General features: G+C 58.5%; 1 protein-coding gene across 50 annotated transcripts in view; it reads right to left on the bottom strand.

Moving 5' to 3' along the window:
• Positions 1 to 18,517, bottom strand: part of CAMK2B (calcium/calmodulin dependent protein kinase II beta) — a 109,603-nt gene that overhangs the window by 49,356 nt on the left and 41,730 nt on the right. For 41 of the 50 annotated variants that reach the window (XM_074035103.1, XM_074035121.1, XM_074035125.1 and 38 more), the window contains exon 2: positions 18,307 to 18,401. The exons of 7 other annotated variants lie outside the window; for them this stretch is intronic. Coding sequence is in view for 32 of the 43 variants with exons in the window: in XM_045387689.3 (XP_045243624.1) it covers positions 18,307 to 18,401 (95 nt within the window). In the remaining 11 variants the exon portion in view is untranslated. Of the gene's footprint in view, positions 1 to 2,430; positions 2,577 to 18,306; positions 18,402 to 18,517 lie in introns of those variants that run through there. 2 more of the 50 variants (XM_065542033.2, XM_074035123.1) reach the window with 1 other exon arrangement.

The following is an 18,517-nucleotide window of genomic DNA, read 5'->3' as shown; positions in this document are numbered from 1 at the left end:
CTCGGTGCCAGGTTTATGGCTAATGTTGTTTTATTTGTTAACTTCCCCTCCCCCAGTTTTGACAGTGATCATGTGTTACTTCCATAATTTAGCAAAGCATTGTTTTTAAAAAAGATTTTGATCCTGTCTCCAGTGAGCAAGCTACTGATTCAATATGACAAGGATGTTTCATAAAATCTGCTATGGTAACATTTGCCCTTAAATTTTAAAAAATCAGGCAAAAAATAAATCTAAGCGGATATAAGGTGACTCTGGATGGGACTGAGAAGCCACAAGAAGGAGGTGGCAGGAGGAGGCGGCATTCTCTCTGGACCTGGCTCAGACAGCCCCATCTCAGGGCAGGCCAGAATCCAGCTTCCTAACTCTGTGCATATACTATGATTTCCTTTCTACAAAACCAGGGACATTATTCTCAGCTTCCACATTCACATCATAAACCCCTTGTCATGAACAAGGTTAAGTAAGTTAAACTGAACCCAAACCAGTGCATAAGAAATGTGCCCTGGCCCTAAACAGTACAGCAGAACCTGGCCCTCGACAGTACAGAGGAATCTGGGGGAAGCCCCAGCTCAGTCCTGTTCCCTGCCCCAGACAGTGGAGCAACCACATCTTGTTCATCCCTGCCTGCCAGCCTCATTCTGGGGGGCTCTGGTCCCCAGGGAATCTGCTGGACTCAGGAGACCAGAGCAGTGGCCACTGAGCAGGTCCCGAGGCCAGCAGGCCTGTGGCGAGAACACAGCCAGAAGTCTGCCAGCAGCGGCTCCCTACCTGTCCAGGGCCCTGTCAGTGCCCCCGGGACCCCAGCAGGGCACCCCTTCCTGAAGGAGGTCCCAAGAGGCCTCCTGAGTGGCCGGCCCTGGCTATGCCCACTACAGTGACGTCCTGGTCCGGGCCAGGCAGTGGGTCACGTAGCTCATCCAGGTGACCCAGTAAGAGGGGCTCACCAGGTGTGGGGGCTGTGGGGGCTGAGTGGCCAGGCCTCAGGGCTGTGCTAGGTTCTCTGAGGGGCCTGGAGTTGGGACGCTCAGGGTCACCCAAGACCCCTGATGCTCTTCATCCTCATTGCCACATCTCACAGCTGGGCAGGGATGTCCGTGTGGTTAACATTTTATTAGGTAGTATTGATGCAAGTCACAGAAGAGGTGCCACACCTCTGTAGGTTGTGAATCCAACGACAAGGAAACCCCAAGAGCCCACTCCACCCGACAGCTGGTGCCTGGTCAATTCCTCAGAAGGTGCTGGATCCCCTCTCCCCATCGGCCAATGTCAGGCTCAGGCTCATGGCACTTCTGCGCGCGCACTGGCTCCCAGAACTGCAGTTCCCTGTGATGCTGAGTTTTCCTAAAGGAGTCTAAGAACAGCCTCTGACACAGACCATGGGACAGAAAGCAGCGGCTGGGGAGTGAGGACACAGGCTGAGCCCCTCCCAACCTCCAGGGGACCTCACCCCATCAAGAGGAGACCCCTCTGCCCTCCTGCCCTCCCTCTTCTTCTCCCATCCCAAGACCCCTGGCCAAGGTCTTGGGGGTCCAGGGCAGACAGTCCCTGGGGCACAAAAAGCCAATGACAGCAGTGCTTGTGCCTCTTGTTATAGCAGAGTGATGAGCAGAGTGTTCTCAGACCCTGATTCTGCCTGTGGAGACTCAAGAGGTGATGCTTCAGTGGGGTTTTAGAGGATGAGTAGGAGTTTGCCTACTCATGCTGGAAAAAGACTTGGTTCTCACACCCCCTCTGATGTGAAGCTTGGAGAGGGAACTCGAGTTCAACCAGCTCCTAAACGCTTGGGCATCTTGCAAATCTGCACCCTAAACGGAGGCAAGGGCGTATGTGTGTGGGCCTGTATTTAAGCCAGAAGGTGACTGACCCATCAGTGCGGATGCAATTCTACACATGCGCACACGTGTGTACACATTTACACACCGGCTCCCCAAGGGGGTGGCTCAGAGAGACGCTGGCAAAAGCATTGCTATTTATTTCTCCTACCAGAGAAACATCCCACAGATCAAATACAGCATTCATTTATACCCCCATAAAAGCATTTATCAAAAAACCCCCCAAACAACAACAATAAACCCCATAAACAATTGTCCTCAAAAAGATCAGGCTAAACCAGAGCCTGTAATTATCCGCCTGCCTGCTTGAATTCTAATGATAGTGATAGTGCAACATCCTCCGATTCCAGCCCTCGGGGAATGCCGAGCGCCGGGAGCTTTTCTAGGTGATTTAGCTACAATCTCGGCAGACAGCCCTGGCCTGCCGGCCACTCATCTCGCCAAACCTGCACCCTGGGTATCCCCCGAGGTCTGCACGACAGGTGGGGCCAAGTGCTGGGGCACAGGCAGGCTGGGGCCACCGAAAGACAGGGAAGAGAAGCACCCCCAGCCGAGCCCTATACAGCCTGCTGGGCTCATCTCACGGCAGGCTTCTCACCCGCTCCCGCACACATCCCAGGACGCCGAAGACACCCGGACCGCAAGGGGCAGGCTGCTGGGCTGGGACTCAAAGCCAAGGCCTCTCGCCGAAGTGCAGGGGCTCTCTGTGATATGCCACTTGGTCCGCATTTCCTGCTGCTCTCTAGACTGGTGGGTGGTGCCTGCCTGGTGGCTGCAGTCTCTGCTCAATGCAGAATCTGATATTTACAGCCTGCAGATGCTGGCTGTGGGGGCAGCAAGGCCGACATCACAGAGGAAGGGGAGACAACCCCACACCGGCACCAGGAGGGCGCTCAAGGGCCCAGGAGACAAGGCTCCCCTCCTCCCTCACCCCACAGCCTTCTCCAAAACACTGAGAGCCCAGCCAATCTGGGTTACCTGCCTGCAGAGGCCTGACCAAAGCAAACCACTCATGCTGGTGGGGAAAGACAAGGTCGGGTTACACTTGCCTAGATGTCCAGCCTCTCAGGAGCAGGGACCATAGACCCTCCACCAGCAGCCATTCCCAGATCCACAGGACCCCCGAAGCCTCAGCGTGGAGCTCTGAGGGGCGGGGTAGGGGAGTGGGGGCTCCTCCAAGCTGTTACTATGCTGGCGGGTTGGCAGCTGGCACCCACCACCATGAAGGTGACAGGGGCAGGGGCCACCTCAAGGTGCCCACGGCCAAGTGCAGGAAGAGAGAGGACCAGGACATGGGCACAGCCACGTGACCCATCCCGGAGCACCTGCCACATGCCAGGCACCGTCTGTTCTGTGCACATTACAGGCATTAACCTATTTCATTCCAAAAATGCCCTGAAAGACCAGGAGTGGCGGGGGAGAGACTGCAAACCTCTCATGGTGTGGCGGGAGCTCCTCCCCTCCTGCCACGCCACCCTCATCAGTGCAGGAGTCGTAGGGTCCCCTGAGCTAAGAACAAAGAGAAGCCAGCTGAGGGCGATGGGAGAGGTGGAGATGACGGGGAAGGACATTCACACCAACCCTGCTGCATCTGCAGGGTGAGGCACAGGGCAAAGATGAGGAAACTGAGGCACAGAGAGGAGCTCAAAGTTGCCAGGGCTGAAAGGCCAAGGCTGGGTGACTGGTGGGGTGGGCAGCGTAGCCTTCAACATCCCAAAGGCACACTTGTGCATGGCTCTGGGGACCCCTCGTGTCCCAAGTGGATGGCACCCAGAAGCCATGGTGTGACCAGTGCCCCCCAAGGGGGAGGGAGGGTCTTACAGGACAAGGTTACATGGTTTGGTAAATCATTGATGTTTGTTCCCATAATTTCCTCTTTCTTTCTCCAGCGCCAAGAAGGGGTCCGGGATGGATCTGGCAGAGGCTTCCCTGCCCACCCAGTCCCCCTATGCCATCCTCCACCCTCCCCGCCCCTCCTCCTCCCCGGCAGTGGGTGAGTCACAGCAGGGGTGGGGGGTGGTGAGTGAGAGGAACCAGGGAGAAGGGGAACAGGAGGGCGTGGGTGGGCACCAGGCCCCCTGCCAGCCACCAGGAGAAATAGCAGAGCTGGCACCTCCAGGAGGACACCGCAGGGCACTGGGCGGGGGCGGCGGAGGGGCAGGAGGGGGAGGCACGAGGCCCACCTGTGTCAGGAATGGCTGCTTCCCTCTCACCCCAGAGCCTCTGGAGTTGTCAGGCCCAGAGACCTGGAGGAGGCCTGCCGGGTAAGCTCTGTGCTGGCTGGGGGATGCAGTTAGGGCCACCTGGGACCACTGCCACCAGGGTCTAAGGGCTGGGGGGTGGGGCTCCCTAGGTGCCATGAGTACTACCCACTGTGTGGCTTGGGACAAGAGATGGCACCTCCCTGGGCCTCATCTGGAAGATGGCTGTAATAATGGTATCTGGCCCCAGGACTGTGCTGGACTGAAAATGGAATCGTGTGTGAAAATCCACATGGGCCTGGCACAGGGTGGGTGCTCAAGAACGTATCCCCCCATTCCGGGCAGCCTTGCCTCACCCCGAGGGAGGTTGCCAGACCCCACCATGGGTCCATCACTGGGCGCCCCCCAACAGCATCGGCGCTCTCCACTCATTTCCTCATGCCTGGGAGGAGATCCTCAAGGACAACCCCTTCTGCTTATCCGCCACACAGCCCTGCTGGGGCGGGCATGGGGATGGTGGGCATGGCAGAAGGGCTCTGCTCCAGCTGCCCTGTCCTGGAAGTAGTGGCTGGGGAGGGATGGGCCAGAAGCTACATCCTGTGCCAGCTCCCACCGTCCCGCCAGCTTCTGGTTCCGCAGGGCTGGGGCTACCTGGGGCTCTGCTCCTCCAGGCTAAACCAGCAGCTGCGAGCACAGACCAACGTCAAGACAGGTGGTCCACCTGTGTGCTGGACTAGGGTGGCAAGGACACCAGACTCAGGGCTCTGAACCAAGCCTGAGGCTGTCTGGCTAAAGGTACTGTGATGCCAGTGCCACGCTCCAGAACTCAGGCCCTGCACAGGGGCCTGCTGTGGGATGTGGTACGCCACCAAGGCCTGGGCCAGGAAACTGGCTGCATCCAAATCCCACTTGGGGGCCTCAGTTTCCTCCCACAAAATGGATTCAGGAGATGCCCTGTCAAGTAGTGCTGTTCCTGTCCAGAGGAGACTTCGAGGGCCACAGCAGAGAGGGGCCCCCAAATCCGCCCCCCATCCCCACGGAGCTGGGCACACATCTGTCCAATACTCCGGACCTTGCTGGGGCTCAGCAGCCCCTTCCTGCACTGTCAGCACGTTGGCAAGACCCATCGGCCTCAGGTGACCTGCACACCTGTCTCAACGACCTGCACCACCATAGCGTGAGACAGCTTTCTAGACATTTTTTCTTTTCCTTTCTTTTTTTTTTTTTTTTTTTTTGACGGTGTGTTTCTCTGTCACCCAGGCTAGAGTGCAGTGGCGTGATCTTGGTTCACTGCAACCTCTGCCTCCTGGGTTCAAGTAATTCTCCCATGTCAGCCTCCCCAGTAGCTGGGATTACAGGTACGTGCCATCACACCTGGCTAATTTTTGTATTTTTAGTAGAGACAGGGTTTTGGCATGTTGGCCAGGCTGGTCTCGAACCCTTGACCTCAGTTGATCCACCCGCCTCAGCCTCCTAAAGTGCTGGGATTACAGGCAGGAGCCACCACACCTGGCCCTCTAGACTCTTAAACGGCTTGCCAGCATCCACATCAAACACCAGCCAGGCATATTCTGCACCCTGCCTGGTACCAACACACTTAAGCGTCCCAATTCACTTCAAGGCTAAACTTGACTGTACTCACACACTAGTGACAGAGTGCTCAGGAGCCAAACGCAGCCCTGTGTGGTACTGAGTGGCTGGGTCAGCAGAACCTGATAGGATATCCTGGGCCTTGACTCTAGGCCAGTGGGGTCTGACCTTTAATTATGTTTGGCCATGTCCTGGCCGGCTCCTACAGACTCTGGTAACAGAAAAGTGGGGATTGGCTGTGGGGTGGGGCAGGAATGGAGCAGGCAGAGGCCAGCTCACATCTCGGGGCCAGCACTTGCCAACCTGGGCTGCCAGCACTTGCCAACCTTGGTAGCACTGACCTTGGATTTCTTTGAGAACAGAGAGGGTAGCTGGGTGGGGACGAGGGAGTGGCTTCCAGCAGCCCCTCTCCTCTGACTCTCCTCCCTGGCCGGTAAATGTGAAGTAAAACCAGTCCTGACCCGAGTCAGCTTGGACCATGCTGCAGGGACTGCCCATCCAGTCTCGGGGTGCAGGCCGGTTTAGGGGCTGAAAGGAGGCCATGGGCAGATCCTGGCCATTCCTCCTAAAAGGAAAACTGCTCCTTGAGAATGAGCAGAGGTCCATGTGAGTCCTTCAGGGGAGTGACTTTTGTGTGCTGAGGACTGGCTCTGGGCAGGCCTGTGAGCTGCTCATGGCACCCATGAAGCAGGGTTGTTGCTGCATCACCCCAGCTTTCAGATGGGGGCACGGGGGCAAGGAGACCAGGTAGAAATGGAGCTGGACCCCATCACAGGAGGCCCCACTTGGGGCCTCGGAAGCAGCCCCCTCCTTATTTTCTTTCCGGTGGGACTTCTCAGAGCCCTTCAGATGCTGCCATAGTGGGCTGCACAAGCCTGGTCTCCCTCTGGAGATCTGGGGCGGGGGGTTGCGGGGGTCAGGCAGCGAGGACTTGGGGAGCTCAGTGGTAGGTCTGAGGCAAGAATAACCCCGGCTCAAGGTCTGGGTGCCGGGTCAGGATCCTCCGAGGGCAGCACAAGTCTACCAGAAAAGGTGAGGTGGTGTCGAAGGGGGTAGGCTGTGGAGGCAGACACCCCTCTCCTCCTGGGCACCCAGCACCTCTTGGGGTCCCAAGTCATCCAGTCAGGCCTGTGCAGCCCCAGGAGGCTGAGCCCTGTGATAAAGATGCAAGAGGGCGGCTCTCGCTGTGGCTTTCTGTGCATGTTTTGTTTTTAAAAGGCAACAGGACAACCGGCAATTAACCCGCCAGCAGCTCCACCATCCTCGATAAGCACCTGTGGGCCCGTCCTGCAGCTGCCTGCCGCCTCAAGGTCAGGGCTCCCAGGGACCCTGGCAACCACGTCAGCAGCACCCTGCCCCTCTGCATGAACGTGCATGACAGAGCTGGAGCCAAGGGCCTCGTAGCTATTTGCCAGCCATATGGGGATGAACGCAGCCATTCTGGGAGCCCAGGCCAGGCCAGTGGCTGCAGTAGGGCCACTCCCGGGCTACACACTGGGGGTCCACGGCATCTCCCCTCCATGGGGTCCACTTGGCCTTTCAGCTGGGGCCCCATTCCCAGGGCCCTCTTCAGGATCACAACCGTCCTCGAGCTTGTGGGGTGCAGCTCAGCTTTGAAACAGAGGTGTGGCTTGGAATTCCTTCCCTGTCACTGCCAAGCTGTGGCATTTTGTGCACGGCGATGGTGTAAGGTCTAAAGTTAAAGCCAACATTACGTGCTACCTTGACACCCAGTGAAACCAGGAAGGCCCTGAACGACCTAGCTTCATGTCCCCCTCTGGACTCTGCTTCTGTGGCTAAGTCCCCACCCAGGTAAGCCTCCTCCCCACAAGAACTGGGCACAGTTCCTGCTCATGCCTGAGTAGCAAGATGCAGCTCTCTGCCAACCCATGGAATTATTCAAACCAGCCGAGACTGCCTCTGGTGGGAACCAGGGGCCACCTCACCCCGTTGTTACTCCAAAGCCTGGCTCCCCAGCCCCTGCCTGTTCACTGTGTCCTGAGCGCAGCGTCCTCCTCTCTGGGCTCTGAGTATATGTGACAATAAAATGCCATCCACTCATCTATCCAGTGCTGGGTGTCATGTGTTCAGTCACCCCCGTAACCCCAGGACAGGACTCCCATGCTCACAAATGGAGTGAGTAGGAGGAGATTTAAACCAAGGTGCCTAGACTGTCCAGTCTAGGAAAGCAACGGTGGCCCCACTCAGGGCAGGCACGGTGACAGGAGGGGCTTGCTAGGCCACTCCTCCCAGCCCTGGTGTGATGGGTCCTCCACCTGGGGTCCCCCCGCCCCCAACACACACACCTCCCACCAAAGCCCATCTCTCCATAGACACCACCTTGGCTTCCTCCAGAGACAGCGGGGACACTGGCTCAGGCCAGCCCCTGGGGGTGCGGGGCCCACCCTGTCAGGGTCCTACTGTCAAAAATAAGGCCCAGACTCCAGAGCTGCAGTCTTGACCACTGTGGCCTTATGTCCAGCCTCATCCTCTGCCCCTAACTCTGTCCATGTCCCTCTTGTCCTTTTCAGAGAGCAGACAGCTGCCCAGAGGTTCCCACTCATGCCCGAGCAGATGCCTGGGGGCCCAACCCAGCCCAAGGCCCAAGGCCAGGGAGTACAGCCCGAGGCCAGGGAGCACAGCTCAGGGCAAGCACTGTCACATTTTTTAAGGGATTGAGGCAAAAGAACAACAGAGAAGACCATGCAACGGAAGTGAGTGGCCGGCAGCCCCTTGGTAGCGCCTTTCCAGAATGCCCCCCGCCGCCTCGGGATGAGAGCATCTGCACACATCCGCCCTCCCCAGCAGGGGAGGCTGAGGCCCTCACATTCACCCGCGGGGCTCTTCTAACCCCCACTAACCTCAATAAACCCTCCATGACCTTCTGTAGGCTAATCACTCCGCATCCAGCGGGAGTCGGGGCTCCCCCAGGTGACACGCAGACAATGGAAACATCATGACCTCAGAGCCTCTGCGCAGACCTGTCACAGGACTGCAGCTCCTGGCCCTGGGGACAGAGGACAGTGGCTGCCCACAGGGGAGACACACACCCAGGGCCCCCAGCACCTTCCAGGGCTCCCTGCAGCTGTTCTCCCTTGAGCTTTGCCCTGGATCCCCAGCTCTCCAGACTTTCCCATCAGCAGCCAGACCAGCACAACAGAGACCAAAGCTCTACCATTCCCAAGCTCTGTTCCCACCCAGGCCTCAAACCCACACCTTGCGGGCTTCCCCACTCCTGCCCAAGTGGTCCCGGGGACCTGGGCACTCCGAATCCCCCTCTCCTTCCATCAGCGGTCACTACCACTCCCCACCTAGCTCAGTCCTTAAGTGGAATCTTCAAAACACTCTTCTCCTCCCACCGGTTCAACTCTGTTTAGTAAGCAGGTACTATGTGCAAAGTAGGAGGCCTGCCCTTGCTGGGCCTACAGTCCACTGGTGGGTAGCCTGGAGGGAGCAAGGGGTGGTGAGCAGGAAGGACCGGGGGAGGGAGCTGTGCCCACACTGGCAGAAGCAGGTCTTCAAACCTTGGGCCCACAGGCTGTGGGTTCAGCCATCTCCCTGGTCCTCACTCACCTCCTGGAACCGGCAGGGCCTGGGAGTAAGGATCCCTCCAGATGTGGGAACCATCAGTTCTAGAAGAGCCAGGCAGCGTGGAGGCCAACCCTCCTCCCATTTTACAGAAAAGAGGAGTGAGGCAGGGAGGGAATGGTCATTAGCGCCCAGAACCCAGCTCCCAAATCTCCCCTCTGCCGGGAGACTTTTCTGCCGCTGACAAGCCCCTGACTCTGCAAGATGAGTGGCTAGAAATGCGGAAGCACGCAGAGGGGTCCTCCGTGTCAACTCCTCCCCTCCCCTTCCTCCCCTCCCTGACTCAGGGATTCCTCCTTCATCCCCTCCAAATGCCAACAGGGTGGGCCCTGCTCCCGCATCCAGTTCAGGATGCATTTGCCTGCCCCAGGGGTCATGGAGGCTCAGGAACCTGGCATTGGACCCTGACCAGCAGGTCTTGGGACTTGCTGTCTACACAGGGCCACACCCAGAACCAGAGAGCAGGAGGCCATAATGCTGCCCATCCTCTCTCCACCTAACAGAGGGGGCCAGCAAGGGCCGGGACCCTCCGCACAGCCTGGCTCCCTGTTCTTCTCTTGGTCCTCTTCAGGGCCGCTTTCCAGAAGCCTTCGACTAAACCAATTCGGTTTCCAAACTAATGACAAAGTCCTGTCTCTCAACAGTCTAGCTTAGCATTGCCAGATAAAACACAGGGTGCCCCGTTAAATTTGAATTTCAGACAAAGGACAAAATTTGTTTTTGGTATAAGTCTGTCTCAATTTCAGATACGCAACAAATAATTTTTAGTTTAATTAAGTGTGTTCCACACAATTTGGGACACACAGTGCTTATTTTACATCTTATGATTGTAAATCGTACTTAATTGCTAAATCCAGCAGCCTAGCCTTGTTCCTTCATTGCTCCTAGGTGGCCCTCCCCCTGAGAGGGTCAGGCATGTGGTGCCCCCACCAAGCCCCCAGAAGGCCTGCCTCCCAGCTCCCCTAACTCCTCCTGCACCTGGATGCAGGGTCCCTTCCCCACAATCCCAGTTCAGGGACAATCCCCATCCTGTTGAAGGCTGACCCTGGGGCAGGGGAGGGGGCGTTTCCCAGGGATTCCCCCAACTCCTGGCCACCCTCCAAGTTCCTAGAGAGCAAACCTGAAGGCAGAGTGGGCCAAGAGTTGGGTGGGGATCCAAGCTCTAAAGTTGTTCCCTCAGCCACCCAGGGAGGGTGGGGTAGGGAAGCAGAGGAGGTCTCCCAGCAGGGAGGAGGTGGGGAGAGAAGCTGGAGGGGAAAGAGCGGGAGGGAGAGGGGAGAGGAGAAGAGAGAAGAGGAGAGGAGGAGAGAGGAGAGGAGGGGAGAGGAGAGGAGTGGAGGGCCGCTGAGCCGGGGAGGAGGGAAAGGGGCGGGTCCCCAGGCTGGGAGGGGAGGGTCCCTGGGCTGGGAGGGGTGCTGCTGCCACAGGCGCATGCTCAGCTGCTCAGCTGTCCCTGCAATGCGGCGCCTCGTCCTCTATTAACCCAGTTCCACGGATTCTGCCGACCAGGCACTCATTATCCCCCTGAGCAGGGGTCTTTTTCTGTCTGTGGATTGTGCGGGAGCCACAAGAAAGCTGCAGTACCGGCTGTAGCAGGAAAGCCCGGGAGGCAGCCCCCGACCCACTGCACAAAGGGGTCCCAGGCAGGCAGGGTTCGGCTGGGGAAGCGGGGGCGTGCAGGCTTCCCTGCGGTGCAGGCTCACCCCCAGCCCCAGTGACCACAGAGACCTCAAGATGGTCCCTGTCCATCACACCTTTGGGCAAGGAGTGTCCTCCCAAGACAGAAGGGTCCCTGGGGAGACCAGGTGCCCCAGAAAGGGAGCTGGGGTGAGCTGCACGGGCCTGCAGGCAGGAAGAGGACAGTGGTGACACTCATCTCCTCTCTGCGGGGTGAGCTTGGGGCCTGGGAGGTGAGCCCCACTTGTGAGGTCAGCCCCACCTGGGAGCCCCACGCTGGCCCAACCCTCGGTCTGCCCCAGCTGGGTGAAATCTAGAGTCCTCCACACCCAGGCTCTGCTAACCACCAGCCAGGGGACCCTGTCCACCTTTCAGCTTCTGTGGGACTCAGCTCTCCCCTCCGTGTGAGAGGGGAGCCCACGCTGAGCTCAGAGGGTAGGAGGACGCGAGATAGCGTTGATGATGCCAGGCACGCAGGAGCTCCACCCTGAGCTGAAGGGCCATTCCAGGACAGGTTCCCTGCACCAGGCTCTCTGCAGCATGGGCCACTAACGAGGGTCACCCCACTGCACTGCTTCCTGAGCGCACTCCCCTCCACACAGGGCATCCAACAAGGCACAACAAAACTGCCCCCAGAAGAACAGCCGTTCAGTGTCGACAATGAGCAGCAGGGGCTGGGCAAGTGGGCAGGGGATGGGGGCGCAGGGGGCAGATAACAAGAAGACATGTTTTAAGACTTGTGTGCCTGATGATCTCTTTACCCCCAGTCAATTAATTTTCCTCTAACGGCTTTTGTTAACAGTAGTTTAATAATCTCTCGTTATTCAGTACATTCACCAACTTTGAAAGTCTCACAATCCTCTATTTAATTAAGTATTAAATATTAAAACATCGAACTGTTACAGCTTTAGCACCAGCTGGTGCAGTTCTGCAGTGTCCGCGTGGCCAAGTATTTCGGTAACTGGGGGCCTGAGTGTTTCTGGAGTGGCGTCCTCCTTCCTGGAGCTGCGTGCTACCAGCCGCTTCTCATCACCAGGAGCCTTGAAGGACCAAGGCTGCTCCGCTCGGGCCTGGACATGAGCGGGTGTGGGGACACAGCCCTCCTAGTGACTCTCAAGGAGTGAGTGAGGCCCCTCCACTGGCGCTAGACCCAAATCAGGGGTAAAATGCAGCCAAGGAGGCTGTTGTAGCCTCCCCCACAAGGCCCAAGGGCCCAACATCCTTCTCCCCACCCAACCCTTACTCTCTGGGTCCCCTCTCCATCCCCCACCTCCCTGAATAGCAGTGGGGAAGGCCATTTCGGGGAAGCCCCTGCCCCACCTCGATGAGAAGGAGAAAGCCAGACACCCAGGCAGAGCCTGGGCCTAGTCCTGGGTGAGGAGGGGTGTTATGCTCTCCCATGTTTTCACAGGCTCTGGGCTGACAGCCAGGAGGCCATCAGATGAACCAGCTGCATCTGCCCTCAAGGAGCACGTGGTCAGTTGAGAACTAGCCAGGGGTGCCTGCCATGGGGCCTGGGGAGTTCCAGGCCGGCTGCCGGCGGGAGGATCCAGGACAGCTTCCTGGAGGCGGGGGCCCTGGGGCCTGCAGGTTGGGTGGGCCAGACGACACCAGAAAGCTACTGGGTATTCACGAGGGGTCCTCCGCAGCAGGACGCACAGGGTCTGGCCAGGAAGGGAGGCAGCAATGTGGAGAGGGATGGTCTCGGAGCCTTGCAACGTCCCTGTGAGGTAGACACTTTACAGCTGGGGAAACTGAGGTCTAGGATGACTGAGTAACCTGGCCACGGTCAGACAGCTGGGCAGTCAGGGTTGAAGAGGGGCATTTACCTGGAGGTGCGTGTCCCACAGTGAAGCTCTGGGGCTCCATCTAAGACCTCATCCCTCACCTCCCCGATTCCTCCTCAGCTAGGAAAGCCCAAAAGGCCTGGGAGGGTTGGGGAACCTCAGGTCCCTGCATGGGGAAGGCGGCCCAGGGCAGCAGAGGTCACAGGACAGAGTCCTCAGACTGAGGTGGGTGGTGAGCGCGGGATTCTGCCTGCGAAGGGGGCCAGGAGGAAGTGCCAAGTGTCCTTCCCCTACAGTCTCAGCAGACCATCCAGTGCCATCACCGCCCACCCCAAGAGGCAGCCTGGGGGCAGGAGAGGGGACACCAAGGCAACACCCACAGCATCTGGGCAAGGCCAGCTCTGTCTGGGTCATTTTCTGGAGCCCCAGATTTCAACTCCAAGGGGATGAGTTTCCCTCAAAGCTGGGGCGGTGGGGCCAACTCCCTTATCAAGAGTTCTGAGGCTCCGCGGTGATCTAGGCTATGTGGCTACAGCGGGGCCCCTGGGGTGTGACCTGCACACCTCAGGGATGCTACCCGGGAGCGGGACCAAGCACCAAGGGCAGACAACCCAATTGTGCAGGGACTGTGTGACCCAAAGGTTCCATTCTGAGGCAACCTCTGAACCAGTAGAAACACAAACACAGGCTGCATGAGAGACAGTATCAAGGAATTACTGCCCGTTTTTCAGAATGATAAAGCTCCTGTGGCTGTTTTTGGAACCTTTTTTCTGCTAGGGATGCATACTGAGATATTTATGCACTGAATGGTAAACGTCCCAGGATCTAGGGCCCAGATGGAACAAGACTGGCTAAGAATTGATAACTGTTGAAGCTGGGTTCGTTCTATCATTTTCTCTGTGTTTGGGAATGTTTGAAATTTTCCACCATAAAAAGTTAAACAGGAAAAAAATGCCCAAGAATATGGCAGGGTGAGGCTGTGCAGTCCTGGGTGGAGCCTGCCCTCTGGAGCCGCACATGGCTGGGCATCCCTGCCCCTGCCCAGAGAGGCATCCTGCGGGAAGGTCACAGCAGGGAGCTGGCTGCTGAGAATGCCAGGCAGTCCCCCCGGCTGGCTACCCCTTCCTCCCACCACCCCACCCAGCTTGCATCGAATGAGGAAACAGGCCAGGCATGCAGCATGAGAGGCGCAAGCACCTGGGAGCGAGGCCTGTGATGAGGCGCAGGGCGTTCATGGCAACACAAAGCAGCTCAGCTCTGCGGTCTGTGTGGTCAGCAGGGTCTCCAGGGCGCAGCCATCCTCTCACTCAGATTCCTGCTACCCTAAATCCTTCTGACTCATAGAGCACTTTGAGAATATAAATAGGGGGTGTGAGGTTAATTAGAGGAGCTATGTAATTCCACAGAATCATACTCGGGTGGTTTTCTGCTTGAGCCTAACAAACTCCTACTCATCCTTCAACGCCCATGCAACACAACTTTTGGAGTGACTTGCTCCGACCCCTCAGGACTGCCTCTCCAGGGCCCCACCCAGCACACAGTGTCGTCGCTGCTGGTTTCAGGCTGTATCTGCTCATCTTCCTGTCCTCAGTGTAAACCTGTTAGATGAGTGAGAGTCTATGCCTAGGGTGTGTCTAAAGGGGTTCCTCTCTCCTCCTAAGGTCTCACACAATTGAGGAATGAAGCAGAATGTGCAGAGTGGCCAGGAAGCCCTGGGTCTGACATGCCCCATGGTCCCTGGCCGAGGAGAAGCAGGCAGGGACAAAGTGATCCCAAAGGAGACGCTGGCAGCACAGTGCTGCCCTGCATGGGCCCACGGGTGTGGGCCCGGCATCCAGGAGGGAGGGAAGGCCCCACAGGACTCAATCTGTGGAGAGAGGGCCCACACTGCACACATGTGTCACCAGGCCACAGGGCACGAGGTGGTGCTGCCTCACATGTATGGCCCTGGGAAGTGCATATCAGGGCTGCAGGTCTAGGTGGACAAGGCTTTGGAGGTCCCTGATAAGGAAGGGCCCAAGGTGGGTGGGGGTGGCTGCTGACCTTCAGGGACAGATGGAAAAGCAGGAGGGAGACAGCCAGCTATGGGTTCTGGTTTCCCAGGCTAATACATTTGCACAGGCTTTTAAAACACCAAGTTGACCGGCAAGCAACATTTTTGCCAAACTGAATTCACTGACACGTGTCATGGAGCTCCTCCCGAGTGTGGGGTCTCAGTGGGTCTGCCAGCGTCATCAGCAATTAACTAGAGCCAGAAAAGTAGCAGCCTTTGTTCAACAGAACATCGCACGGCAGTGGGAAGGGATCCATCCCACGGACACACCCCAGAACATCACCCGAGCACAAGGCAGGTCGCAGTGGCAGCACAACTCCACTTTCAGGCTCAGACACAAGCGGGTGAAACGCCCATGTGGCAAAACAACAGAGAAACGAGGCAGGGATGAGCATAAAATCAGGAGAGGGATGAGGGAGAGGGGGTGCCTGGGAGGCTCCAATGTGAGGTGTTTGAGGTTCCTGCTCTTCCTGGCTTAGGGATCCACCTTTGTGCTGGGTGATACTCCCCCCACCCCTCCAGAACACTTCACACTAGTGCCTCCGCCAGTGCCAGCCACAGAACGTCAGGGAACACAGAAGCCTCCTGGGCTCCGTGCAGGGCACACAGCAAGCACGCGGGAGGTGCCGGCTTTAACATGATTGCTGTTCTGTCATCGCAGGGTGGCCGTGGGACCTGTGCCATGCCTGGCATCTCAGTTTCAAGCCTGCTAGAGAAAGGCTGCACTGGGCAGTGCCAGGACTGAGGGTCCAGCGGGGCCACCAGACACGTGTGGGTCTTCATCCATGATGGGGCAGTCACACGACATATGAGCTGCTCCCTGAGGCCAGGAGAACAGCAGGCGGTGGCCCACACTCGATCATCCCCATGCCTGGGCTCAAGCCAGCAGCAGTCCCTGGGTGGTCATGGGGAAAATGTGGCCACCGCAGATGACCACACTGACTCACGACTCCCAGCAGCACAGGTTTGGAGGACAGCAGAGGCAGCTCAGATCCTGTGGTCGTGGTATGGCCGCCCATTCAGGGTCTGTGCACTCAGCAGACACCCCAGGACCCTGGCCAGGCCTCTCGGCATCAGCAGCTTCCTGCCCTCTGCTCCCGGCGACATCTGCCCCCCAGAACCCCAATCACCCTTGGTCTCACCCATAATGACACACTCAGGCTGGTGTCCCCTCTTGCCTCAACCACATGGCTCAGTACCTGGAGGCTTCCTGGACATTCCTCCTGAGTCTGGACTGAAATCCTGGCTACAGAGGTCACTCCCTCCTCCTCCCACCTGCTTGTCCAAACACTGCGGAGCCCATCGAAGCTGACTCTTGGAGCAAGTGGCCTTCACCTCCACCCACTGCTCTCCCAGCCAGGGGCCACTTCCAGGACCCCCACCTCCCTCACTCCAGGCCCCTGGGTTCCCTGACGCATCTTCCCAAGCAGGACCTGGGAGGACCTCTCATTCCCCCAGCTCAGCTTGGGCTGGTCCCAGCCTAACTGCCGGAGGGCCAGACAGTCCCATTCCAGAGGCTCCATCATGTTCCACACATGCACCTACACATGCATGTGTGCATAGACACATGTGTGAACATGCGTAGGTATGCTCACGCACACACAGACCTCCTCTCCGTGGCGCCCTGTGACAGGCAGGGAGTGTCCAGGCCTCAGGGATGTCTCTCAGAGACCCACAGGAACTGGCCACAGGCACAACTGAGCACCGCCCACTTACGACCAGTTCTGTGTCTTGATCAAGAAAAAACAAGCTGACTGCCCTAGGTCCTGGAACACAGCCTGGCCCACCCACCCCACCACAGGCTGGGCCCCAGGGGGCCAAGAGAGCTGACCAGCAGGTGGAGGCACAGGGCAGAAGGGAAACCCAGGCCCCCACAATGTGTGGGGAATGGTTGGGAGCGCATGCCTCTGGACCTGCCCCAGCCCACTCCTCAGTGTCCCTGCTGAACCTTCTGCAGTGTCACCCTCCCATGGCCCCTCGTGGGCTGGGACACCCACAGGGGGACTGACCCAGCCCTGGGCACCTCCAAGCCCCGGGCACCCCCAAGCCCCTTCATGGCTCAGTGACAAGGAGGCAGACAAGGGCTGGGACAGGAGCAGGTCCTACTGCAGCCTAAAGGACCTCCCCACAACCTGGTGTCAGAGAATGCTCCCAAGAAGGGGAAACACTGATGGCCTAGTACACAGCAGTCACTCAAACAATGCCGACACATCGCTCCACAAATCGCACATGCCCGCCCCCACAGGTGGCTGGATCACTGTAAACTGCAGGCCACAGACAGTAGGCAGCTCTCCCACCAACCCAGAGGAGGCCCGTCTCTGCCCACATTAGGCCCTCAGCATCTGGCAGCCTGGCCAGATGGGTCAGGGCCTCTCCAGCTCCCAATTAGCTCAGATTTGTGCCTGGATGCTAATCAAGGCTGCTGGCAGTGCCCTGGGAGGGGAGGGGCTGAGAGCAGCAGACAGGGGCTTCACTTGGCTCCCTCTACCAGGGCATCATCCGGCCGGTCCCTCCTCCATGGACCTGCACCATACAGGGCAGTGACATGGGGCTGCCACCTCAGTGAGGCAGCCCACCCACCCTGCACCCACCTCCACAGCCTCACCTGGCGCTCTGGCACACCCCACCTTGGGGCTCCAGCAGGACCCCTGCGCTAGTCCCTCCCCATCGCCTCCTCAGATCTGTGCTCCAACCACAACAGCTGCCCCAGGATGCCTCTGCCCATCACCATCAGATTTGCTGTGTGCTGACTTTGGGTGTTGTTTGTCCTTGACCTGCCCCACGGGACAAGGACAGCACAAGGGCAGGGAGACCCCGTGAGGGCAGGAGCCTGTCTGCTCCATCACCATCTGCAGCGCCCAGAGCTGACCATGGCCAGCAGGGCTCGGGAGGCACATCCACACGCCGAGGGCCACCTGGGGCCAGCACCACTCGAGGCCCTTCCTCGCACACACCCCGCGTGTCTGAGAAGCCCTCCCAGGGCAGGCGGGAGTGCCCTGCCACTGTGTATAAGACTTGGGCTCTGTTAGTTAAGAAACTGCCGGGTCACCTCCCAGTTGGCCATGACGCCAGGACTCTGCTGTCAGAAAGCAGATGGCCAACCGCAGCACTGCCTGGTCACCCGAAACTTTGTCACTGAGCTCTCATTCGGCCCACGGCTCTCAGGGCAGATGACATCACCCAACCACCATGGCGGCCTGGCCACCTTGAACCTCTCCCCCTCCAGCTCTGGGGACAGAGACCCCAATACACTTGGGAAGGGGAGGTGAAGGGGGGCCCTGAGAACACCCTAACCAGAGCACAAAGGTGAATCCAGGGGTCTGAGGGTCCCTCAGCACCCCCACCAGCCCAGGCCCCACCAGGCCAGAGGTGCCCTCAAGTCCCCAACACTCCTGTGCCTCCCTGTGCCACAGCCTCCACTCCAGGAACCCACCGCATCTGTGCGTGGAGTCACAGGCCAGGTGGGCCAAGTGCTGGCCAAGCCCGGGAGGGACCTGCTGCCCAGTCCACAGGGCATGGCCTCCAAAGCCCCTGCCCCAGCCTGACAGCAGCTGCGCAGGACACTCCCCATGCCCTACCTCTGGCTGACAGCTTCTTGGTGTTGATGATCTTGGCTGCATACTCATGGCCGGTGCAGAGCTTGACACAGCGTCGGACCACAGAGAAAGCCCCCCTGGGGAGGAAAATGGGGGAGCGAGAGACAGAGACAGAGACAGACAAGGAGAAAGAGAGAGAGTGGATTAATCTCCCCATAAACACTCCCCATTAAGCATTCAGCCATCAGCCCGG

Source organism: Macaca fascicularis, chromosome 3 (assembly GCF_037993035.2).
Source record: "Macaca fascicularis isolate 582-1 chromosome 3, T2T-MFA8v1.1".
Taxonomy (NCBI): domain Eukaryota; kingdom Metazoa; phylum Chordata; class Mammalia; order Primates; family Cercopithecidae; genus Macaca; species Macaca fascicularis.
This window is presented reverse-complemented; position numbering and strand designations above follow the sequence as displayed.